This window comes from Sceloporus occidentalis, unplaced genomic scaffold (assembly GCF_023333645.1).
Source record: "Sceloporus occidentalis isolate IW3139 unplaced genomic scaffold, rSceOcc1.0.p SCAF_3, whole genome shotgun sequence".
NCBI lineage: Eukaryota > Metazoa > Chordata > Lepidosauria > Squamata > Phrynosomatidae > Sceloporus > Sceloporus occidentalis.
In genome coordinates this window covers 171,156,939-171,178,462 of record NW_028316983.1, presented here as the reverse complement: position 1 = coordinate 171,178,462, position 21,524 = coordinate 171,156,939, and the positions used below count along the sequence as shown (strand labels likewise).

Here is a 21,524-nt window from a genome sequence, read left to right as displayed (position 1 = left end):
TTTCTACATAGTTTTATTTCAGATACAAGAATAGAAAGGCTTATTAACTCCTCAAGGGTTTGAACCCCGCATAGTACAAAGAAAGAGGGTGAAGGGATTGGGGCTATAAATTAGAGAAAGCACATTCCTTTAGAAAAGCTTTAATATACAGTACTACACAATAAAAAAACAAAGAAAATGACAGCTAAAAGTAGAAAAATACATTGTAAATCAAATATATTTTTGTTCCTAGACATTTCATGAATATATTCAAATTTTTCTATTAAATCATTTTAACAACTTGTGGCATTTAATGGAATAGAAAAGCTGAGAGAAAATCCCCCACTTCTGGAACAGTTTGTTACTGGCATAATTTGTAGGTAATCATGATAATTTAAAATAAATTGTTGCACAAAACCTGATGCATTCTTGAACTATAGCACTGTAGACTCCAAAGGAAAAGTCTAGTGAAGTAGATTAAAAAGTCAAACATTTACCGAAAGACAGGAATTGGGTTTCATGATTAAAGACTCTGTGGATTCAAGTTAATTTTAGATAGTAAGACAAATTTAGATGGAATTCTCATGGTGCCTTAGAAGAGCCATATAACACATATCTAAGCAACTCTGTTTATTTGCTTTTTCTGTAGTGTCACATGGACAGAAGAGAAAACCCATGGTCACTAATAATTGAATATTTGTCTAATAAATACTGTAATAATGAAAAGAAAATGCACATCACACATTATGATGATGCATTAACTAAGCCAGCCTCCATGTTCTTCACAATACATCATAAAGGTAAGTTTATTCAAACAGTACTACCAGTGATCAGCAGGTGGTGCTGATCTAAAAAGAAATTATGCCAATACTACCCATCTCTATCCCACTTAAAAATATACTTATATAAAACAAAATCATTTGGTCAAAGTTTCACTTCCCCTCCTCAAAATAAGAAATACAGCATCCTCTCTGCACTGTTCCAGGGTAGAAAGCCATTCCTTTAGACAATCCTTTCCTAATCTGGGGGGTGCAACATAGTCGGTTTTCTGTGTAAACAAGCCAGAGGGCAGTATTAAAAGACAGAAAAATCAATTTTCAAATTATAACACATTTCATAGTAATTTCTCCCAGATTAATTTATGAAAGCCCATTGTGAGCTTTTGTGTTCTGTTATTTTTCACCCAAGTATAAACCCATTTACATGTATGCTTGCATGGCACCTCCATACATGCAGCAGATACATGATTCAACAGACAGCATTTTCGGCAACCTAGCCAGAGGAATTTCATAGGATTAAAAAAACAACAAAAACCAATAATTTCATTCTGAACCTGGGAGAGAAATCATATTTACACTTTTTCATGGATTGCAGTAGGTGGCACTTCCATGTCTAATCATGAAAACCATCCTTCCTGGGAAGTTAAACATTTCACACAGCAAAAGGTTTATGAGAATGAAGGTTTTCTTTCTCTCTTCAGTGTGTGAATATACTTGTTCCAGTTGGCACTTCAGACTAGAAACACACATACTTGCAAAATTCATTAAAGTGTGATCACTGTTCCATCCTCTTCAATGCCTCCTTTGGGAAGAACCAAGCTATGACGAGGATCAGTTTTTAAGGAACTTAAAATTTTGTGAATATTGCCATTGCTTTCTCGTCCCAAGCTGCTGTTGATTACCAGGTCCCTCTGTATTCTATGGCTAAGACTGTTGCCATTAAGTCGGGAAAGGCTACCGGAAGGAAGGCTATGTGATTTTGGAATGGGCTGTGGCTCCAGACAGCCCTCAATGACAATGTCAGCATCCTCATCACTCTCCATTTCATCTGGGTGGAAGTTCTGCAGGACATGAGCAGAAGGCAAACTGTGGTGACTTGCAGTGCTATCTGTAGATTGGCCAGAGCTTCCAGACATCCGACTGCTTCTGATAATATTGTTCCTTTGATTTGCTGGCTTGACAGTGATGATAAGATTATGGCTGTTGGCAATCATCATGTCCGTTACTTGGTCTAGAGTTTTTCCTGCCACTTCTATGCCATTCACTTCCAGGACTTCGTCATTGACAGCAAGCAAGCCTGTACTCTCAGCTAAACCACCAGGAACCATCCGTGAGATGAAAATGCCAGGTACCTTTTCCAACCCATGAGGAGTTACTCTTACGCTTGTCCCATCACGAATGTAAAATCCTAATGGTTTCTCACACCCATGTCGATACAGTCTTACTCTCCTGTGTGTTTCTGGCAGAATATCTACATCAATGATGGATGACACTGGTCTAAAGTCTTGAGGCATGCTAATGTTTACATGAGGTCGCCTGCGAAGATTGTCATTCCGGAGGGTCACCAGGGCCTTCTTTTTTCTGGTCAAGGTGTTTGAACCAAAATTACCATAATCTGCTTCATCTGAAAAGAGAAGAACATGATTTTAGTTGCAGAAATCACCAGGCTATAGATTATTTCCAACAAGCAACAAAGACTTATCTCTAACTTTTATGAAATACCTATGTTGGAAATTGTGTTTTAAAAAGTTCCCATAGTTTCACCTAGATGGTGAATGTGCCTGTTAGTCAATAATGCTGCTGTTGAAAAACTGTGTTGGTGAATGTCTAGACTAGTTCATACATCAGGCCAGGGGCAAATATGAGGCAAATGGCCAAGCCTGTGCCTTACTCATGTAATGATAGCATACCTGCGGACATCCAACATGAAACACCAACTGTTCTTAGGATGAGAAGTAGAGGACAAGAAATATTATCATATTGCTATAACATCATATTATCATATCGTCATACAGTGCACTCTTGCTTTACGCAGGGATCCGTTCCGGACCCCCGCTCGCGTAAAGCAAATAGTGCGTATGCTCGAGCCCCAATGAAAATAATGGGGCTTGTGCATGTGGCATGTACTCCATTCTATTTCTATTGTGCGGCTTTCAGTGTAAGCAGAAAGTCACGTAAAAGGCACCTGCATATGACGTAGGCACACTGTATTATCATATCATCATGACAGAAACATGCATATAGGTCTGACCTTGCTATTGCTAAGAGTTTCCCGGTTGCTACTGCCACTGCCAGTAAAAGATGCAGCTAAAAGAGGGAGCTCATGTGGGCTCAAATAATCAGTGAGGCCGCATTGTGGTTTTAAGGGATGTTGAAAAGAAGTTTCATGCAATCTTCATCCCCACCATGGTCCTAAAGATCGCTGGTCCCCTTGTCTTTCTTGCACATTAATAGTTTGATTGAAGGGCCCCTGCTGCCATCTTTTCTCCTAAAGACCCTCCTGGGTCTTACCACCACCCACTTTGGGAATCACTGTCCTAAACCTTTCAAAAGTGCCCACTCTTGCTTTATCTGTTAAAAATGCATTGGCAGATGATTAACTCAGTGTCTAAGGATGGGTTTAACCCACTCACTCATAGTTGTTTTCCACTGGTTGATAATATATGCATTTCAATACTGAATTTGATTAACTGTGTGGTTATCTTAGTATTCCACCTCTCATTAACATGCTTCAAATAAGTGAATAGCTCTGAAAGTAGAATGAAAGAGATCAGAATCCTTACTCATTATTTTATGTTTTAAATTCATACTTCTGCTATCAAATTATTCCCTAAAGGAGTGTGGTGGATCCTAATGATAAATTATTGTGCAACTTAAAATATGAACTATCACCTTTGTAAAGTCAGTATTGGAAACAAGTGAATTTACTGAACTACTGTATTGATTATTTGTACTAATGCCCTGTACAGACTGGAACTTTGTGCCGGCCTGTGGGTGGAGTCAGGGCAGAGTCCTGACATTGGACACCCTGACTCCATGTCCAGGGCATCATGATGCTGTGTGCTGTTCCAAATGACACGCATCATCATGGTGCGACTCCGGCGCTGCATCCAAATGATGCAGTGCCGAAGGGGTGCCATACAGCTGTGTGGCCGCGGCTATGGCATCCTTTGGAGGGCGCAAAAAGGAGCCACTTTTTGCAGCTTCTTTTTGTGCCCTCCAGAGGCTGGATCAGGGCCATGGAGTGAGGTTGCTGCAGCCCCAATCTGTCAGGAAAGGAAAGCTCCTTAGACACTTTTGAAAGCTGCTACACATCCTAAGCCGGAAGAACTCTGGACTGGAGCAAAGGACACTGCCAAGGAGGAGTGCAAAAAGACACTATCTGCATCCAAAAAGAAAGAGACACCTCAAGGAATAATAAATTAAACTTTTCAAGCAGTTAAAGACAGATAAGAAGCAAAAGTAAAAAGTGACAGAAATAGGGCCAGAATCCTGAATGCAAGTATTCAGTGACTTGAGCTTAGGGACAAGGAGATCTACTATAATAATCAATGCAGAGAAATAGAAGATGACAACAAAAAAGAACAAGGGGCCTCTTCCACAAGATCCACGAAATCAAAGAGAAATTTAAACCAAGAGTGGGGATGCTATACAACCACATTACATGGATAAAGAGAAATAAAAAGACAATGGAAACAATACACTGAAGAACTATACAAAAAAAATTGAAAAGTTGACAGAATCATTCACCATTTGAGGATGATCCTCCAGTTTTAGAAAGTGAAATGGAAGCTGCACTCAGGGCATTTGTAGAAATAAATTATCAGGAACAGATGGCATGCCAATATGATTATATCTGAATACAGAGTCAGAATCTACTCTAGTTTTAACTAAAATCTGTCAGCAAATTAATAAGACAAATGAATGGGTCCTACAGCAAATCAAAACACCCATAGGAGCCAAGAAAACCAAACTGACACTATAGGTTTTTGTGGGTTTTTCGGGCTATGTGGCTGTTAAGAAATGACATGTGACCACAAGGTGGAGCTGTAGCGGAACCTATTACAGTTCCAGTGGCAGTTAACAGTTGACACTTGCATCATGGAATGTTAATGCAACTGTCATTCTCAACTGTCCTTCTGAGAGAGTGTGTCGGTTATGACAGTTGGTGTGAGAATAACTGCCTTTCTGTTTTTGTTGTTATGGTTGTTTGGTTGGCAAAGTAACTTATTTATTAAAGTAACTTTATTATTAAAGCCCTCGTGTAGAGTGAAGGCTTGAAGTGCTCTTGTCGTTATTTCTCAAGCTGGGAGCTCAAAGCCGTTTGCAGTGGTGAAGGAATATTTTCCTTCTTGGCCTGAATACCTTTGCAGACATCTCTTCAGATTCCTTCTCTCTGGCGTCCTGTTGACGTGGTTCAACTCTGCAGGTGGTTGTGGTGGACACAGTGCGTCTTTCCAGACCCCCAACAGTGGCCATGTTCTAGAAGAGTTTTTACTGACGTTTCGCCAGCATCTGTGGCTGGCATCTTCGGAGAAGGCATTTTCTGAGGATGCCAGCCACAGATGCTGGCGAAACGTAAGGAATAAACTCTTCTAGAACATGGCCAAATAGCCCAAAACCCCCCACAAAAAACTATGAATGCCAGCCATGAAAGCCTTCGACTTCACATTAAACTTGACACTGTTGCACTTTGAATATATTGTGAGAAGACAGGACTCACTAGAAAAGACAATAATGCTTGGTAAGGTACAAGGCAGCAGGAAAAGAGGAAGACTGCATTCCAGATGGATAGACTCAATCAGAGAAGCCACAGACATGAGTCTGCAAAATCTGAGTGGGGCTGTTGAGGACAGGGTGACTTGGAGGTCTCTTATTCACAGGGGCACAATAAGTTGAAGTCAATCTGACAGCAGTTAACAACAAACAACAAGGAAGCTAAATGGATGTGCCCAAGTTACTTGGAACATTAATTGCACGCACTGTATCTGAGAACACCAAAGGCATGAGGCGTGTGAAACATCTAGCCTGGCAAAAATATCCCACTTCTGAATCTCAGGCTACTATGGCTCTTAGAGTACAGACTTAGGGCTATCAGTGAGGGCTAGTGGTATTCTTTTCTTTTTTGGCTTGCTCATTTTGATTTCTGTACTAACTCTTGATTATTTCATTGAAATACTAAATATAGCCTCTGTTTGTTGAATTGCTTTTGTTTTATTATATATCAGTATGTTCTGTAAAAAATCCACTGCTTCAAAGTGACATATAAATAAATTAATTCCAACTTCACACAATCACTGGAAGAGGGTTATCAGAAGAATAATAAGGTTTATGCAAACAAAGGAAGGTATGGGACTATGCCAGTGTCAAATAAGAAACCATCCTTTTAACCCGAATCAGATTCAGTTAAAAAAGGGAAAGCGCTGGAGAAAATTACTTGTTAATTGCCAGCTATGATCTCTTGTTCTTACACATGCATACTTTGCTGTTTGAGTGTTGCTGTGAACACTCTGGGAAATTAGCTAAAGTAATATGTATCTTCATTTCTAACGTACAGTATGTTGGTTAGACACATCTATATGACGCCCACCCATCCAATAGGTCTCTCCAGAAGAACAGAGATGAGAGATGCTCTCTCACTCTTCAGGAGTCTGACACCAGCAAGGCAAAGGTTTCCTGTTACTGCTTACTAATTTCCCTGCTGCCAAAGGAAAAAAAGGAAGCCATGAATGCTAGAACAAGTTATAGCAACTGGCTGTGTGGGTGGGGCTGATGAATGTTTTCAAAGCTGGTTAAGCAACTGAGGTTAGGACACATCAACTATATGCCTCCTGCCTACATTTGGTCACAAACATCCTGAGGTTAGGATACATCTACGATATGTCTCCCTTCTACATTTGGTCACAACATCCGTTGAAAGGTGTTGTTTAAATCCCACAACTTTTAGAAAAGGAATGCAATTGGTTCTGCTCTCTTGACCTCATATCCATATCTTTGAGACATTCCTCTTAAAAATGGACTACAGGTTGAGTCTCCCTTACCTGAAAATCCGAAAACCAAAATGCTTGAAAGTTTTCCACATAGGTGGCTGAAATAACGAGACTTGTTTTCTATGGTTCAATGTACGCAAATTTTGTTTCATACACAAAATTATTAAAAATATTGTATAAAATTACCTGCAGGCTATGTTGCATATGAAACATAAATGAATTTTGTGTTTATACTTGGGTCCCATCTCCAAGACATTTCATAATGCAACATGCAAATATTCCAAAATCAAAAATTAAATCAATCTGAAATCAAAAACACTTCTTGATCCAAGCTTTCCGATAAAGTATGCTCTACTTGTACAAGAACAAACCTTTCGATCAAAATATCACTTCAGTGTTCGGAGGAATGAAAAGACATGGATCCCATTGATGTTCCAAGATTTCCAAAAGACAAGAATCTCTATTTGCTTAAACACATCAGGATTCAAAGTATGTGCAAGATACACACACCCTGTGGTTTGAAGTTGCAATACAAATGCAATTATTCAGTCGCATAGCCTGACAAGACTGGGCTCCCAACTGGACAGAACCTTTCTAAGTGTCTTTACTCACAATATTCCATTCAGATCTTTGCACCAAATGCAGGAATCCCAGGAACGAAACAGACAGGGATGTTAGAAATGAAGCCAGCATGTACACCTATGCATCCCATCACTCTTCCTAACGTCACACACTCAGGCAAATATGTTACAACTTCTGAAAGTTTTCCTTAGTTCCTTTTTTTAAAAAAAAAAATAGTATTCTGATTCATCACAGAAGAATTTTTTTTAATGAACGAAACACATTTGTATACGTGCCTTAAATATCAACCCCAACAGAAGTACCTGAATACAACCATCACTATCTAGTCTTTTTTCAAAAAAAAAGAAGAGGAAAAAAAGAGACAAACTGGACCTCTGCAGATTAGTGTAAATACTGAGCTGGTCTTAGGGAGCAATAGTGTTCTGAGCAAGAGGTACTACATTACTGGCTTTTCAAAACCAACACACACATACCAGAAGCAATGCTCCCACTGCTTGGACAGCTGCTTTTCATAGGACTTGCCAGCCAGATGAAATACCAAAGCTTAGCCAGATAACATTATGTAAACAAGCAAGATTCCACAGAGAACCAGACTGGCAGACTCCTATAGGAAAAATTCATTTTGGACTTTGCATTTTCAGTCTGCATATTCTCCTAGTATATTATTTCCTCTGGGAACTGTGCAACATTGGTTAACAGCTCTGGAAACTACATCAAAGACAGAATTACTTCCATTAAGGAGAGCAGAAGCACTTCAGGAGACTTTGGGAATGAGGCCAATGACTCATTAAGAGCAATGGGCTGTCCCTCAAACCCATACATCTCCATTACTGAAGGCAAAAGTAAGCAGACATAACTTAAATCTGGAAAAAGCTTCAGGCCTCATATGTATTGCACAATGCTTTACAGACAATTTACTAAATTGTGTGTGTGTGTTAAAAAACACTGCTATCACAAAAGCCTCTTCCATAGAGATCCAAACAAGCCTTTTTGTTATATGATACATCTGGCAAGGGAACAATTTGTTTAAAAAGTGATGGAACAAGCAGAGATACAGAAAGTTTTAAAGGAAACAGATATATAGTGAACTTTGACTCTGGCTGCTTCCTTTGCCCAGAGCAGATATGGAAGCAACTTGGATAAGCAAGAAAGAAAAACAAGATATAAAATCCAACTAATCTGATCTATACTGAAGCCAAAATTTAGAAATGAAACAACAAACTCTAAGCAAACAGGAGTAAGTTTTTAAAAACAAATCTACAAAAAGAAATTCCAAAATCTTTAGTAGGACAATACCTTTGTTAGACTAACCAAAATGCTGTAAGTGTATGTGTCCCTGGGTGTTACTTTTTGAGATTAGCAGAATCTTAGATGGTATCCAAAGCCAGGAAAAGAGGGGAGAAGAGGGAAAGTCTGACTGATGTTGAAGCTATTGAGTTTGCATTTAGTAGTTTTAAGGAGGAGGAGGTTGCAAATGTTCAACCCAAGCTCTTCTAGGTGCTATAGAGAATTCAGATTGTGCATAGTACTTCTGGAATAGTCAGTTTAAGCAGAACCCAAGAACCCCCAAGCCCTGACTCACTCCCTTTTCTTTGCTGCATTCAGATATGTTCAGTCATATTCTGAAAACCTATGTCTTGATCCATCCTCACTTTTTACCCTTTTGTTTCTTTGTTTACTCCTTGTCTACAACCTCTAGAAGCGTCTCCTTATCTGCATTGTTTTAATGTAACCCTTTTCCTTGGTGCTATATCAGGATGGGGAAAGTCCCCAAGGCTGTTTCTGCATTTGGGGGTTCCCATGAGATCACTTTCTGCTAACTTTGACCTTCTAAGTTGCAAAAAGTCCACTCCTGGCCCTAACAAAGCCCCCTTCTTATATGGTGAAACTGACATTGTAGACTAAAAATAAATCAGAAAAAAGGGGGAAATGTGTACAAGGGGAACAGCCCTCCAAGGTCTAATGGGGCTGGAATCAATATGGTTCTCAACTCTTGAAAGTTGTTCATCCCTGCCCTTTATGATCTTGTTTCTTTTCTACTGGAATGGCTTTAGCAAACATCAGTGACAAACTGTCACAAACAATTCCATATTCAAAGCCCTCTTCTCATCACCCTTGATGGCTGTGCTGCTTTTAAGATATGTGAATTCTCCCTGCTTGACCTCCCCAACAGTTGTCCTAGGTCAGGGATGGACAACTGTTGACTCTCCAGACATTCCCAATGTGTCCAATTATATGGGATTTTGGAAGCTGTTGTCCAAAACTACTGAAGAACCAAAAGTTCCTCACCCCTGTCCTATGCCTTCTGTGCCTCAATCATCAACTGGTTCCTGGCCCTCAGAGTGGCTCACAATAAAATCAAAGAAAAAATAATAATAACAGTAACATTAAAAAGATTGAAATATATTAAATAGTTTACCAATTAAGATCAGATAATTTAAACGGTATAACCACAAGACATGGACAGCCTGGATAAAACTAATCAGGCCCAAAAGATGTAATAAAAAAACAAAAACCACAAATTTTGTGTTTAGTGCTGAAATGATCCCAATGTTGGTGCCAACTGAGTCTCAGGGGAAGGAAATTCCCAAACTGGTGTGCCAATACAGAGAAGACCCTTCCCTGGTGTAATTACTCATTGAATTTCTGTAAAGTAGAACATTTTCCCTCTGCCACCCACCAGCACCCCTCTCCTCAATTGGGGTCTCTTTAAGAGTCCTTTTCTCGGCCTGCTGGCATTCTACTCATACTGGAACCAGCCAGTCGAATGCCCTGTTTTTCCACACCCCAAATGACAGCCATTACTATATTGCTATCTCAAACTTTCCCCCTTCCATGAAATAACAATTAAATACTGTAATCTATTATAAATCAGTTGGAGATCAATCTTCTCCCTGTTCTTCATTTAATTTTAAAAGAGCTTGGTTTTATAGTTTTATCAGAAGTATTTTGAGGCAGTGCTGCCCCCTTAATTTCATAAGGACATTTAGTTAAATAACGTTCAGACTTGGCTTTAGAAGGCTGAGCCACTAGGTAAAATATTCTGAAGAAATATTGCAAGAACCACCATCAACGTTTGGGTAATACTAGAAAGATTTCTAGTCCAGTTTAAAGTGTTGAAAGTTAATCTTTCCTGCAATGTGGCTTATGTATTCTGAGCTAATCATGGGATTTCAGATTTTCAAGTACGTCAAGATCAGGACCAATAATTATAGATTTATTTTTAGTTTTGCTTTCTGTAATTCCAGCCAGTGACCACTGGACGTCACTGCTCAGCTTGTAGGTATCTTCTACTTAGGAATGATGAGAGAATGACATTCTGTACACATAGGGTGACCAAATGTCCTCTTTTTCCAGGACATGCCCTACATTCCCAACTTTCTGCCCAGGAGGAATTTCAGAATGTCCTCCATTTTGAGCATGACTATGAAGCATGAATTTATATTTATATTAGTGTTTTCAGCTTTCATTTTATAACAACCTACATTTTTCCAGAGTGTCCTACATTTTGTGGTGCCTTGTCCTCCTTTGTTGTTATGACATCTGGTCACCCTGTGTGCCCACACACATGCTTGCACAATGTTGAATGAGTCACTTAATTATAACAGTTAAACTGATATATGTGTTTGCAGCAAAAACCTCTCCTGTGTGGAAAACAGGTTCCCCTACACATTTGAAAGCATCACTTTCTTAACTTATGAATGCAAATAAACTTCCATATTTATAATTTTCAAGATTTCTTCACTTTCCCTGGCCATTGATTTGGGAGGGGTTTTAAGGAAAGGAGCCCAAGTTAGTTTCAGGGATGCAATCCCTACATGTGTAGAGCTAGAGTAAGGTCTATTGAACTCGGCTGGACTTGCATCTGTGTAAACATATGTAGAATTGCACTGATGCATCTAATGGAGAATGCCAGCTCCTCTATGACTCCCTCATAACAAGTAAGCTTCTGTGTCCAGAGGTATGCTTGTGTGAAGTACATGCCTATTTTGCATCCCAGGATGCTGCTGCTTTTGCTTTGGACTTCTTCCCGCACCCCACTGCCCTTTTCCAAATCAGAGGCTTATCTGTGAAGAATAACTCCAGAAGGCCGTATTGATGGGAATCACTGGGTAGAACAGTGCTTCCTTTGGCCAGAACCCCTACCACTCTTTTCTTTCTCCAATATGACTATGAGAAAGAATAAGCATTGCATCAGGGACACAGAAGGTTACCACACAGGCTATAATAGTTTTCTGGGAGGTGAGGTGGAATTATGATTATTTCCTTTCCCATCAGTTAAACAAAAGACTGAGAATGGTTGTCATTCTTCCTAGTACTGGCAGAAGCTCTAGTTTTCACAATCATCATAGTTGAAAGCACAGCCAAAATAAGCATACTCTTGGGGAAGAATCCCATAGTTTTGTTCCAATAACTTAAAAAAAAACTAATCTTATTATACTCACTTGACACTAAACAAACATCTACAAGTGGGTTTCTGAGGTTGATCAAAATCTGACAAAATAGCATGATTTTTCTACTTGAACCCCCTGAGCCCTGTGAGAGTCTCCATGTTGTTGTTGTGTGCTTTCAAGTCTTTTCTGACTTATGGCGACCCTAACCCCTATCATGGGATTATCTTGGCAAGAAATAATTCAGAGGAGGTGTGCCATTGCCTTCCCCTGAGACAGAGAGAGTGTGACTTGCCCAAGGTTACCCAGTGGGTTTCATGGCCAATGAGGGTCTGCATAGCTGATTGAAATATTGGGATAAGAATATAACCAACTGCTCTTGATTGAAATCAAAGGGCATTCTTTCCAGTGCTTTGAGATTCGTACATCCTTGTGCAGGCACCATGCAAAATGGAAGAGGGTGTGGGAGGTTCCTGCTTTCATCAACTAACACCAAAGACTAACACCAAATGTCTATCCCCACAGCTGGCAGCAAACTCCAAAGTAAACTGATTTTATTCTTCCACATCACAACACCATTTGCATAGCTACTAATAAAATCTATATGGTCTTGATACAGAGAATCACCAGTTTATGATCTGTGTCACTCACACAAACAGCCTGTCAGTCACATAGAAATTGTTCATTCCCACAAAAAAGATCATGGGATGGAAACTGCCAGCCTGCAGTGATTGGGAATGTCCTTAAGTAAAATGAATGGCACATGTTTTGCCCATTGATAATAGATGTGGAGACTGAAAACAACTGAAATGAATTAAGAGAGATAAGGTGAATCTGAGTAGAGAACTGATTCCCATCAGGTGAACCTTGTTTTTTTCAACAGTCAAGTTTAATTCAGAACAATGAATTCCCAAGATACTTTTATGAACTGCAATCAATTAGTACAATAACTCTGATTCATCACAAAGCAAAAATGAAGTCCAGCATTAATACAATTAAACAAAACTTCAAGTTTCCAACCTATCATATTTCCACTAGCTCTGCTACACTGAATTCAAGATAACTGCTACCTTGACTATTTGGTAGTTCTTAAATTTACCTAGTGAATTCATGCATGAATTTACAAAGGAATTTTTTTTTAAGAAAAGACACTTTAATGAAGCAATAGTACTGTGGGAACTTTCCTGGAGTAATCTTGAGAGAACACAGTATAGCTTACTTCCATATCAAAACACATAATACAGCAATTTAAAGCTCCCAAAGAAACCAGCTTTATAAACTTCATTGCATTGGGATGTGTAAATGGGGAAAATCTAGTATTTTAGTGTACAAGAATATGTACTTTTACACCAGGGATAGGCAATATGCAACACTCCTGATGTTGAGAACTGTAAGTCCTAGCCAGCACAGCCGATAGTGAGAAGGATGATGGGGACTGCAATCTAACAACATCTGAAAAGCTACAAGTTGTCCACCTGATTCACAGTAAAGAAGTAAAATGCACTGTAGTCACAGAATGGTAATATTAAAAACTTGAGTCTCAGTTTGGAGCATGGACCATAGGTTTCCTAATTTCCCGTCACACTCCCACCCCCATGTCTTATCTACCCAAAAAACCCAACATTTTTTCTGGCAACAGCAACTTCAAAAAACACTAATTGGCATCATGGTAAGAAGATGATATAAGAAACCTAACAACAAACTTTGGGAGGCTCCCAAGCATTGTTGGGAGAAACTGAGTCAATCTCTAGATAAACACACATCAGGACACAGCTGTATCTACTTCTTTAAATCAGCTCTACACAGTTGCTATCCAGGATAAAAGATTTTTCCTCGAACTGGCAGCCCAACCTATCCACCTGCACAGCAGAAGGGAAAACAACAGTTCCCTCTAAACTGGCTGAAGGGCTGAGTCCCTTGTTTCTATCCATGTCAGCACGAGGGAACAGGAAATCAATCCACTGACTTCCGTACACGAGATCTAGTTCCCAGTGACTCATTTCAAAGGCTAAAAAAGAGTTACTGTACTACTGAAGCTGCTGGCCTGCCATGCATTACTCCAGAGGAACCCTGCAGGGCACGGCAAGGAGTGGCATCCAGGAGTTCCAGAGGAGTCAGACAGCCATAATCCAGTGTTTGGAAAATGGCTGGGACAACTTAGTGCCTTTAAGACAGGGTGTGTATACACAGTATGAGTACACAGGAAATTAGCAGCATGTTTAGCAATAAGGACCATTGAGTCAGGATGGTAACCAAAGTTGATGGTGGCACATGAGAACTAAGAGGAAAGCCATAATTGCTAAATGCTTCTCTCCAGTCAGATAAAGCATTAAAACTTAAATAGTTTTCATCTACTAGATCTGAGAGTTCTCTCTTGTGTTATCTGTTTCTAATTTTTAAAAATCTTTTCCTGCATTTGAGAAGAGCCAGAAACCGGAGAAGTTTCCAGTTGGCTACATTTATGTACCACAGATGAAGGAATGTAATGTAAGATAAGTAGGATTCCTCTATTATAGGATGTCCCTCCTCCTCCCCAACCCTCAGCAGTGGTATAAGTGCTGATCCAAGAACTTGGCAGGAGCAGTGTCCTAGCTGCTTCCAAAGCATTTGTCCCACACTCCCAGCATTCCTGGAAAAGATCACACAAAGTACCACCCTTGCCAGCCCTTCCTGGCAATCCAAGTGTGCATTCCATAAAGACAGGCAGAAGCTAGAGATGTAGTAAATGTTCATTTACAAGTTGCTGCTTCATGTGAAGTCAGCCAACAAGGAATCTGCACACTTGATCCTTTTTTCTTTTATAAACTGACTTATGACATGTCACATTCTAGACCCTCAGCTCATATACATCTACCACCGTCTGAAAGCAGCAGCAGATACATTCAGAGAGTTCCTGTATGTCAGAGGTATGAGAAATGTGATCTTTGGGCTGCATGTGCCTCCCAAGTACTATTTTAGACCTGTCCATTTAAAAAACAAACAAACCATTTTGCCCTCAAATGTCCAAATGTGGGAGGCAATTTTTCAAATTCTAAGGTCCACCTGGCTGTTTTAGCTAAAAAGAGCCACCTGCTCCAAAGGCAAAATTGCCTCTCTCTCTCACTCACTAGCAGGCATTGGGGACATTTTGGTCCATTTGTAAAGCAAAAAAAAATGGGAAGCTAGTTGGAGGGCAGCCTTCTGAGATTGTTATAAGACAGATCTCCTCCGGTAAGCTGTTCCACAATCTGGGGGCTGCGGTGGTGAATGTTCTGTAAGAAATTGTTGTTAGCCTGGTTTTTGAGTACTCCAATAGGTTCTTTCCAGATGTTCTGAGAGTGCGGGGAGGATTGTGTAGGGGGAGGCATTCCCTCAAGTAACTCGGGCCCAAGCCATGAAGGGCTTTAAAGGTAATAACCAACACTTTGTATTGTGCCCAGAAGCTAATCGGCAACCAATGAAGGGATTTTAACAAATCAAGGTTTGGTTTTTGAAATTTATATATATTTAAAATATTTTCAAGCTGTGAATGCTTGAATCCATGGATAAAAAAATATGGATATGGAAGGCTGACTGCAGTAATGTATCTATACTAGTGTAGATTGCTCTAGTGCTCAATTCTAGGTTGTAGTGGGAGGAAAAATCTTTGACTATTTGATTATTACAGACAATAATGAGTATGTTCAAAAACCGTTGTTATTACATTTATTTCTATTCTGCCCTTTCCCCATTTTGGGACTAAAAGCAGCTTACAAGTAAAAGAATATGTCATCAAAAATTTGTAAGATACAAAAGTTAAAACCAGAGAGAACAATATTTTTTTAAAAAGATCAAAACATTAGACACACCCACACCCACAAGCACAACAATTAGCAGAATTCAGTACTGTACATTCTTTAGGTGAGATGGGCCTTATTTAATCACTCATCAAATGCCTGTTGAAACAGAAAAGTCTGCAAAAACTTCTCTGGGAAGACAGTTCCAAGGCCTGTTTAGGAGACCTTACTGCACCATAATTGAAATGTAATCATAGTGAGTAATTTTGCACATACCATGGACTGCTAAAAAGATAAGTCAATGGGTCTTAGCAAATCAAGCCTGAACTTTCGCTAGACACAACATTGACTAAAGTGAGGCTGTTGTACTTTGGATTTATCATGAGACAACATGACTTATTGAAAAAGATGATAAGGTAGAAGGCAACGGGAGCCACTTGTAACATCTGTGTGTAAACCATTTACTTTATATAGCCACAAGCTGTCTTTCTCAATACTCTGTTTTAAGATATTTTCAATAAAAATAAAACTGGGTGGTGGTGGAGGAAAAAATGGGCGTCAACATTATAGATGTCTTTTCACTTGCCGAATATTGTTTGAAAATCCTTATTTAGTAAGGCAGGAAAACCATTACAATTATAAAATTTCCATCACATATTCCAAACTGTGGAAGAAAAAAACAATTGGGTTCACACCTTTGTAAATATGATTTGGGCCCAAAGTAGAAATCACTTGCATGAGCATGCGGCACTTTAGATCTTCCACAATGTAATGGCAGCACTATTTGTATTTGAGAGAAATGGATCAGGACTGCAATGCTTGGGAAGGGAGGGGGATTAATCGGTCCTGCTCCCATTAAATTAATACAGATACACAAGGCTTTTTTCTCTATAGGTCAACCTGCAATTCCTAATGTGGGGGGAACTTCAGTTAGAAAAATGGCATGGGATGAAGCCTCCCCCTATCTGTTGTAGTCACAGTCCTAATTCACTACTCTGTTTGGGCTTTTTTAAACCACAGGAGATACAAAGCATGCCTAATTGCATCTTCAGACCTCATTGACAAAGTAGGAATGTCATCCCTAAACATATGTGCTTTTATAAGATTAGCACATGCTTGTCTAAATTTTTCAAAATATCTCAACTGAGACAATGTCTGGAACACTGCAAATTACAGTGACAAAACTATGCAATGCTTTCCAGCAAAGACCCTACATTTCCCACTTACTGGGAAGTAGCTACTGTGATCAATGGGGTCTATTCCTTTGTTGATCAAGAAGCAGCTCACTGACAGTCCTCCTCTGCAAGTGATCTCTATTATGACAGGCAGAAGTGGGGTCCCTGTTGCAATTCTTCCTTGCATGGCAGATTGCTTGTGTGTGAGATGGGTTGAAACATTGTCTGCTTCCTAATCAAAAAGGGAATGGAACCTTGACCTGGGGAAAGGGGGCTTTAATAATTCTTACATGTCCCCTCAATTGAGGAATGTGTGGGGATTGTGAATACCACACATTTGTAACACCCCAACAAAATTCCAGCCCATGGTTTTAAAACATTATTTCAAATGATATGCATCTGTTTCAAGCTGAGCTTATCTGCAAGTAGGAACAACATTTACATCCCATCCCAAACAAACACATAGTGTCACATTAATAAGGGTGCACGCCTAAAGAGGTTATGTATTTTTATTCCCACTGATTTCAGTAATTGCACATCCTTTCCTCACATTCATAAAATGCTCTGTACATAGAACCTAGTATGTGCAGAGAAAATGGCAGCATTCTCCCTGACATAATAGCTCTCTAGATACCTTAGGGATCATGATAAATGTGGAAAATGATATGCTGGTGTTAAACCCAAACATACAACCTTCTAGAACATCAGGGCTTCATTGACTGTACCACATTCCTTGGCTTCCCTTATTAGAAGAATGCTGCAAGAATATGAATGACCAGCTGACTTCACCTCAGCAGTTTGTTACAATCTTGTAGATCATGGTGTACTTCTGATGTGACCTGCACTATAACTTTTCCACTCTTGTCCCAGAACGTCACTAAGAGACTCAACAACATTACTAAGAACTTTGTAAATATGCCGGCTAATTCCTATTCTTCCCTCAATGCTTTGTCCTTCTTGAAAAAATTGGGAGGCTGCAACAGACTTGTAGAACCTGTCTCAAAATGTTACTGAGGCCGGTTATTGGTGTGGTAGTCAACAATGCTACAATACAGTTTGTTCTAGGTGACTGTTTTAAATGTAAGATAAAGGATTTCCCTACCCACTCCTGGAACATAATTTGGCAATCCTTATCACCCACTAATCTTACAGAGCATAAGAATGGATACAACGACTAAATGACCATATAGATGTTCCTCCTTGAAACTCCTTCATGTGCAGACAATTACCACTTTTGGACTCAACACTCAACTGCTGCATGTTTCACTTCATTCTGGCTTGCTTTGTATGCCTAAATCCAGTCAGATCAAGGGGAAGAATTTGATCTTGACACTGTTTTATGTATATAAACAAGGTACAGTATTTCCTGGAAATGTTGTTGTTTATTTTCCAAGAGAGATATTGTGCACTTGGAAGACATTTTAGTCTTGTTTGCTTTTATGCATCTCCAATCAAGGGCCAGAGCAGCACAAACATGGCAGACCTGACAGTGACTCATTTTTCCAAATTACAACATATAACCATTTTGGCCAAACAAATCTCCTCTAACTGTTGTATTAAAACATGTCCATATACTACGCAGGCTGCATGAAGTGAAGAGATTCCTGGATTTGTAACATTCTTAATCAGGAGGTTCTGACCCACTGCTAAGCACCAATGAAGATTACAAAGCCACTCTTCCACACTTGGCCAGGATGGGAGGCTAGTTGTGCTTGTGTAGTAAGCGATAACTGGAACTTCCACTTTCAAGTTCTGCTCAAACACAAGTTTCAAATACACAAGACTCATTAGGTAGCTTTGGCTCAACCTGGGATGTTGTTATGTGCAATCAAGTTGTTTCTGACTTATGTCAACCCTAAGGTGAACCTTTCATGGGATTTTCCTGGCAAGATTTGTTCAGAGGAGGTTTGCCATTCCCTTCTTTTAAGGCTGAGGGAGTGTGACTTTCCCAAGGTCACCCAATGGGTTTCCATGGTCTCCAAGAGATGTAGTCCAACTCTTAAACCACTACATCACACTGGCTCTTACAGAATATTATGAATACAATGTATTCAGTACTCCTATCTTAAACAATATTGTGGCCCTCTTGATATAATCTGGAATGCAGTTTACATCAACCCAAGCCGACATAGCTAATGATGAGAGATTATGGGAGTTGCAGTCTTGCAACATATGTAGGGCCACAAGCTACTCACCGTCTTACAGTCTCAGGGTTCTTTTTTGGGTGGGGGAGGAGATGCTGCTCTCGTCTTTCTTAAACATCAAGGGCTCACGTTAAAGAGGGGGAAAGGTTAGCAGCTCAGCTGAGGGGAAAAACTTGGCAAAACCTCTGGTGCGAAAACTGACTACACATTGCAGATGATGTAGTTAGATCAATTTCACTGCTCCAGAGTCCAGAGGAGGCAGCTGCAATAAAGAACTAAAAGGAAAAGGTTCATCCCTGTTGTGAGGCTATTCATCTATTATAGCATAGCTATTAGGTTACAGTTGCCAGATTGGAGCCACTGCTATCAGAGTTATCATTCCAGCTGCTCCACTGTAGACTCCTGCCTCTATGCTGCCTGAATTGTAAAAATATAGAGTGCATGCCCACAGGGTAAAGGGGGACCTCCCTTTTCTGTTTCTTTAATATTACAGACAACCCAGGATTTGCAAAGTCTTGCATGGAAGTCTAAACAGGCAGACAGACTGCTCTTACTGGCTATATCAGAACTAAGCAAGTCCTTTGCAACAGATATCTGCCAGAGACAACAGCATTTTTAAGCTTTATTTTATTTATTTATTCTCATCACATGATTAAGAGCATGTGAAAAGAGAGTGGTACAGCAAGCCTGACATGTGAACTTCCTCTCTTTCACCATACAATCTTAGTTGTGTAAAGATAATAACCCTCAAAGAAGGTCCATCATTTCTTGGATCAACGTCTGGAAAGAAGCGTGAAAGAACATCTGGAAGAAAGGATTCCCTTTATAAGTGCCATGTAGAGTAGTATTGGTGTCTTGTACTACAACTCCCATAATCTCTAACAATTGACTATGCTGGCTGGGACAATTAAGAATTGTAGTCTCAAACATCTGGATGGCAACAAGTCACTTCTTTCTACGTGTTAGGTAGCTACTTATGTTAATATAACAGGTAGGCACAACTGTAATACAGGTTGAATCTCCTTATCCAGCATTCTGAAATCCAAAGTATTCCAAAAAACAAAACTTTTTCTATGGGTGGACACTTTTGCTTTCCGATGGTTCAATGTACCCAAACTCTGTTCCATGTACAAAATTATTAAAAATACTGTATAAAATTATGTTCAGGCTGCGTATAAGACATGTATTAAATACAAATGAATGTTGTATTTAGACTTGGAACCCATCTTCATAAAATCTCATTATGTACATATATATATATAAATACAGGTATTCTGAAATAAAGAAAATTTCATAAATCCAAAGCACCTTGGGGGTCTCAAGAATTTTGGAGAAGGGAAACTCAATCTATATTATGGGAAATGAGGCTGTTGCCTCAGGCAGCAGATGCTGGAGAGTGGCAACATTAAGTGTTGGGAGGAGAGAGCTGGGTACCATACGGTGTGCCCTTCACATATTAAGTTGCCCTGTTGACCTCTGGTGTGCTAATGGACACTACTCCACTGCCAGCATCAAAGAGAAATTCAGCTGCCACACCAGTTAGGTTCTGTAGATAGGAAGGGCTGGAGGGTGCCATCTTACTCTTTGCCTCTGGAAGCCCTGGTTCTACAAAATATCTACTACTGGTAACATCACCGGTGACAAATCCAATATAGTAATGCTGTGACAAAGATAAACATTTAGTTGTGTTTACGACATCTCTGGCTGTGACCTTTTGTATTAAATGAATACAAAGGTGTGTTGCTAGCTATTTATTCAAGCAAAAAATATTTCCTGCTTTTCATAGCCATACTTCCATCACCTGTGTCACCACATTTGAGCCACAGAAAAAAACATAGCCATGTTAGATGGCATGAACTGCTGCAATCTCTTGTCTATATATTCACTCAGGCTGTAGTAGAGGAAATATCTGAATAAACTGTAGTGCCAATGGGGAGAGAGAAAACATTGCAGTATGTTATTCCAGTTACAAACTCATCTGGGTGGAGATTTGTCCTCCAGAATAGCATGCCATCAAAGCAGCGTAGGAGGATAAATAACTGGACAAACACACACCTCACAACAGGTTAGGTATCATTAAGGAATATCAGTAAAGAATAACAAGAACACAATGGCTACCAGTTACAGTACTGAATATTACCCAATGAAGACTGGCATTTAGGCTAGGAGGAAATATGACTCACCTGGAACTGCCTCTGGTTAAGGAATGCAGTTTTATTTTGTAGGATTTTTTTTTACAGAGGAAGCTGCCATCCTGGTTTTTGCAAAGGATACAGTTTCAGTGCCATTGGCAAATACCTTGGAAGATTAAAACTTAAATTGTTTTTGAAACTTGTGCTTGCCAACATTTCTCTGTTGTGTATCTCACATATTGTGATGGCGATGGTAAAAATCAGTGACAATTGGGAAGAGGCACATTTATTCCAGGCAGTTTAGTGGGAAAAGAATGGAAGAGACACTGCAGCAGAAGGATTTTAAGAGTTGCCTCACAGATTGAGATACTGTACGATCCTAGCAAAAACACTCCACTGAGTGTGGGAAAGTGAGCTGCACTGTCAAGCCAAAGTACAGTTTAAATTCCATCCTGGACAACCTCCTAGTTCATTCTGGTCACAACGCAGTGTGATATCATCTTATCATAAAAAGGTTGCCAGGATTTCCTGCTGACTTTCAGTAGGCCTACAACAGCCTGGGTAATCCTGCCATACTACTCTGAGGGCAGAACTACA

The 21,524-nt window shown here is 39.7% G+C and overlaps 1 protein-coding gene across 2 annotated transcripts in view; it reads right to left on the bottom strand.

Moving 5' to 3' along the window:
- LOC149317109 (partitioning defective 6 homolog gamma-like) overlaps window positions 1–21,524 on the bottom strand; it is an 80,621-nt gene continuing 59,097 nt past the window's right edge. The window contains exons 3-4 of one of the 2 annotated variants that reach the window (XM_089516870.1): window positions 1,511–2,382; window positions 1–1,027 (exon numbers count right to left, since the gene is read on the bottom strand). In XM_089516870.1, coding sequence (XP_089372996.1) covers window positions 1,523–2,382 — 860 coding nt within the window. In that variant the 3' untranslated portion in view covers window positions 1–1,027; window positions 1,511–1,522. Of the gene's footprint in view, window positions 2,383–21,524 lie in introns of both variants that reach the window. The other variant, XM_089516869.1, reaches the window with a different exon arrangement.